The 4,934-nt window shown below is 35.9% G+C and overlaps 1 protein-coding gene across 1 annotated transcript; it reads right to left on the bottom strand.

Annotated features, from left to right (window-relative positions):
• Positions 1-3,066: 3,066 nt before the first annotated feature.
• Positions 3,067-4,871, bottom strand: LOC106324926 (PLASMODESMATA CALLOSE-BINDING PROTEIN 4-like). The gene is made up of 4 exons (XM_013762930.1): positions 4,612-4,871; positions 4,179-4,418; positions 4,052-4,079; positions 3,067-3,645 (listed from the first exon to the last, which is right to left on the bottom strand). The coding sequence occupies exons 1-4, from the start codon at positions 4,661-4,663 to the stop codon at positions 3,333-3,335; spliced, it is 633 nt and encodes a 210-aa protein (XP_013618384.1). The 5' UTR covers positions 4,664-4,871; the 3' UTR covers positions 3,067-3,332.
• Between the last annotated feature and the right edge of the window lie 63 nt (positions 4,872-4,934).

Raw genomic sequence — 4,934 nt, forward strand, 5'->3', positions numbered from 1 at the left:
ATTTTTTAATAAATGAATGTGTTGACAACAAGACTTTAAAATTCATATAATATGATCCAAAAATAAAGAATTATGTTTTTTGGTATAAAACCGAATAAACCGAAAACCGACGGTATATAAACCGAACCGAACCGAAGTAAATATGAATTTAGAATGGTAGTTATATTTTACTAACCGAAATACCGAAAAACCGAAAAAACCGAACCGAAACCGAACCGATATCCGGATTGAACACCCCTACTTACTGGATACGTTCATACTATATCCTTTTTGGTTAACATTTTCTCAAGAAAAAAAAAGAATATTTAACTATGTACTTGACCTGAATCGTATTTCTGAATTTGATACCAACTCGGATACCATGTCCAATCAGGAACACTATGTTTTTTTATGTTCGTTTGCGTCGATGCGTCTGCGGCTATGTTTTTTTTTTAAGTTTGTTCGTTTCATCGACGCATGTACTTACGTCTACGTCTGCAGCCGAACGCAGCATCCAGCGTCAAACGCCGCTGCGACTTAAATTTCGCGTCTACTTAACCTATTTTACCGTTTTGTCCTTAACCTAATTCACTAATTACCAAAAATATATAACCTAATAGATACAGACGCAACTTTCAATTCTCATAGCTGCAAGCTTTTCTCTTCTCCATCTCTCTCTCGAATCTCAATCTCAAACCTAGCTCTCTCTCTCTCGATCTCTCGAGTTCGAACCCAGCTTCGCTGTATAAATTGGTACTGAGTGTAGTTTACGAGGAACTCCTTTCGAGGTATTTACGAGGAAATATAGCGACCTCCTTACGTGGAATAATTACGTGGTCTTTACGATGAAATTATGTACTTCGTCTTTACGACGAACTGTTTTCCTCGCTAAGTTACGACGAATTGGCGAGGAAATATGCGTTATGACGAACGAGTAACGACGAAACGTGTTTCCTCGCTAATTCCTCGTAAAACTTCTTTTACGACGAACTCACGAGGAATATCGCCGTAGTTAATCTTATGTTTTCTTGTAGTGGAAGTGTTAGTTGTAGCGTATCTGTTATCTCTTTTGTACATTGGTCTTGGTATATATGACATATTGATGATGATTTATTCAATATGGTTTTGTAGATGCTTGAAAGATGGATGTTGGAAGATGAGGATGGTGATTATGATGATGAACTTGGTTTGTTTGATGTGCTTATTATTGAGAGATTGAGTCATAGAACAGATCGAGGAGCAGGATGACGACATGTTCAACAACTTATGTATGAATCTGATCAGCAATGTTATGACATTCTTCGAATGAATCAAAGGACTTTTGAAGCTTTGTGCAAGATGCTAGCTGAGCGATATGGATTGAAAGAGTCTCACAATGTCTATCTTGAAAAATCAAAGGACTTGGTTTTTCTTTGCTTATAACTTTGATTATCATTTTTGTGCGATACTGAAATATTTGTTTTATTTATTTAAGACGATGTATTATTTAGCTTTTGTTTTGTGATAAATATTTTGATAAATATTTTTTTAACCTAGCTTATAATTTATGATAAAAAAATGTTGTTAAATTTGTATATTTGACTAAAAACTATTACCAATTAAATATAATATTTTTATGGATGTAAATATATTTAAACTACATTTTCTTTATTTAAAATACAATTTTACAAATTTAAACTGTATTTTATTTATTTAAAATGCAATTTTACAAATTTATTAAATTTAAATATAAAATAAATGAAATAGTCGCAGGGTCTGTCAAACGGAGAGCACTAAATCAATTTCCTGCGTCTACGTCCAGTGTCTACGTCAATGTCATCCGTCTTCGAAACGAACAACAAGTTGCGTCTGAGTCTGCGTCTGAAAAACGAACAACACCAAAATGAACAGACACAGACGCAGACTCATGCTCAAACACAGAAAGTTGCGGCAACCAAACGAACAACACTATTGATAATAAATTATATGCTAAAAAAGGTTTTATATCTACAGAAAATATTGAACCAACTAGATGCTGATGTTGAACACAAATTTGAGAAGCTTGTGTTTTGAGAAACCACCTAAAATTACTTTAAAAGCATTAATCTAAGTTAGATAAAGCTTTTGTAGTTGAGCCTGAGGAAGGTGTAAACATAGACTATAGATAGGAAAAGGGAGATGTTTGCTAATAATCAAAAGGAACTTTAAGAATCAGCTTGAATGGATGGATGAGACTTGAGATAAATCAGCTTGGGAAAGAGATTGGTATCAGATTCTTGGCCACCACAAGCGGCACCCGATTCCCAAACTCGTCCCCCATAAAACCTAACTTGAATCCAAAAGATATTCTTAAGCATTCAACTACCAACGTCTTCCCATTTTTTTATATAGGATTAGGAGGAGCAATCTTTTGGAGACCAAAAGTTTATTGACTCGCCGCCATTTTCTGTATGAATACCTAATAGCCTCTCAGCTTTAAGATTGTATACGTCTCTACTTTCCACGTTAACTAGCATAGTGGAAAGAACACAACCCACAATGAAAGAAGTCAGTCCGTACTCCTTAACTTGATCGTGAGCTAATAATTCTTTTTTTCCTTTCCGAACGATAACAACAATATCACCAAATTACTAAACCCATGTCTTTTGTTTAAGTACAAAGTGACAAAATACAAGATGTCACGTCTACTATTTCTCATTTTTTATGTTGGGTAATCTTGAGTTATATAAACACATGATAAAAATCACATTTTTAGTCATTGTTACGGCACTCTATATGCATTTTTTCTTTTTTGAAACACACGGCACTCTATATGCCATATTATATAATTGGTGGCATAGTGATAGGTTCCAAGACCACCCGACCACTTCCAATGGGGATTCTTCTCATTCTTCCCATTGAAACTCTTAAAATATGTATTTTATATATATATATAGGGTTCACATAGGCAAAGACTTTTAAAATGAAATTTTAAGAGCCTTTGCCTATGAGTTCCACAAAAATTGTGGATTCCATATATATATTTATACCTATATAATATATACATACATATATATACATAATACATATTTTAAAAGTGCCATCGGAGGTGCTCTAAAATATGAAAGGTTCAAAGAAACAAAAGGATATAAAAAGAATAGAAACAAAAGAGCATCTCGTCCTCCGGATTTACAAAACAAAGAAAAAAAAGGTTTTTAGACTTGTACATCACAAGTTACTAAGCTACTAACCCAGCATAATGATGTCTCTCGACCAACCTAATTATAGGAACTCCACAAGAACCAGAAAAGTAACAGCAGCACTATCCGATTTGCACAACCCATAAGCCGTTGGCAAAATCAAAGCTCATCCATTGCAGCAACCAACCGTGTGTCCTAACCCATCATGACAAGCATAACTACACCGGCTAGTAAGAAGAACACCGTGTTAGTTCGGTCTGACAACTTCACTCCAGAGTTCGGATCACCTAGTCCGCCACTCCCGACCGGTCCAAGAGTAGTACCCGGGAACACTGAAGATGAGGAAGAAGTAGGCATCCCCGTGGAAGTGGAAGGAGTCCCAGTGTTGGGCATTCCGGAAGTGGGGTTCCCGGTGGACGGAGTCCCGGTGGATGGGAAGCCACTGGTTGGAGTCCCGGTGGTTGGGGTCCCACTTTTTGGGGTTCCAGTGGACGGGGTCCCACTAGAGCTGCAAAAGTAGCCAAAAATATCAGTGATTAATTATATAAAAGGATTTTAAAAAAAAAATTTGTTGATTATTTAAGATCAATGGATAATGCACATCTTGATCATGTGAATGATTAATTGTTTTTTGATATTCTTTCTAAAGGTGAACTGAACAGAAATGATACAATTGTTATCAGGGATCCTTGTCTATATTCTATCATTGTGTCTCCAAAAAAAGATCAAATAATTAAAATCGCATTTTTAAAATAATAAAAATTAGTTTAGTCGGTGGTAAAGAAACATTACTAAACATTTGAAAAAAAAAAAAAAAAAAAAAACATTACTAAACGCATCATGAGCTTCTTTTACTGATAAAACAACAACACGTAAACAACGAACAAGAATGGATACAGACAAACTTAACATACCTGGAACCAGATAAACAGCTTGAAGCCGCTGCAAGATTCAGAAAGAGAAAAAAAAAAAAGAGACAAGAGTAAATCTATAGATTTGATTAATTCCAAAAACATAATGGGTCATAATAAAGTTGAATACTTGACGGAGGGGAGCTAGAGATGACGGCGGCGCCGTTAAAATCACATGTGGCACCGGAAGAAGCTTTCTTCTGGTAGTAACTGTTGACAGCGACGTCACAGTGGTTTTTGATGGTGTTAGGTTGGTAACAAGCTCCGTTCAGCTGGATCTGAGTACAGTCAGCTCCAGCTCCACAAGCATAGTCTATTGCCTTCTGAAGCACTTGCTCGTTACCGTCTTTGCACACACAATAAGCCGCATCTTTTTAAAGTTTCCCCCAAACAGAAAAATCAAGATCATTAGAACCAAACCAAGAAGCAAATCAGATTTTGAAGTTTCACATCTCTTAGATTTATACAAGAGATCTCATAACTAGCAAAAAGATAGATACACATATATACACTTTTCAGAACTGGCACAAGAAGAATGAAACAGAGGATATAAAAGGGCTTACTTGAATAGGTAATCATTGAGAGAACCAAACACAGAGGAAGTATAACAGACATGACTCTTGCTGGGTTCTTAGAGATCTATTGCGAGAGAGAGATAATCTTGTAAGGAACTTTCTTTTCTTGGGTTCAAAGACGGTGCGAGCGATAAAGAGAGGGAGTTCTAGACAATAGTGGCAAGTGTGTGTGATGGTGTTTAGACATACAATTATAGACGACCACAGTCCAACACTTTCTCTTTTTCTTCGGCTTTTTCGACCAGAAGTTTACTTTATTTACCAGTGGTGCCACCTCGATTTACGTAACTCAAATGTGTTCCTTTACAACA

The sequence above is a fragment of the Brassica oleracea genome, chromosome C2, assembly GCF_000695525.1.
Source record: "Brassica oleracea var. oleracea cultivar TO1000 chromosome C2, BOL, whole genome shotgun sequence".
In the NCBI taxonomy this organism is placed as follows: domain Eukaryota; kingdom Viridiplantae; phylum Streptophyta; class Magnoliopsida; order Brassicales; family Brassicaceae; genus Brassica; species Brassica oleracea.

Coding starts and splice junctions, on each gene's coding strand:
- LOC106324926 (XM_013762930.1), bottom strand. CDS start 4,663: ATGTCTGTTATACTTCCTCTGTGTTTGGTTCTCTCAATGATTACCTAT. Junction 4,080..4,178: donor CTCTAGCTCCCCTCCGTCAA/GTATTCAACTTT, acceptor TGAATCTTGCAG/CGGCTTCAAGCTGTTTATCT. Junction 3,646..4,051: donor AGCTGTTTATCTGGTTCCAG/GTATGTTAAGTT, acceptor CTACTTTTGCAG/CTCTAGTGGGACCCCGTCCA.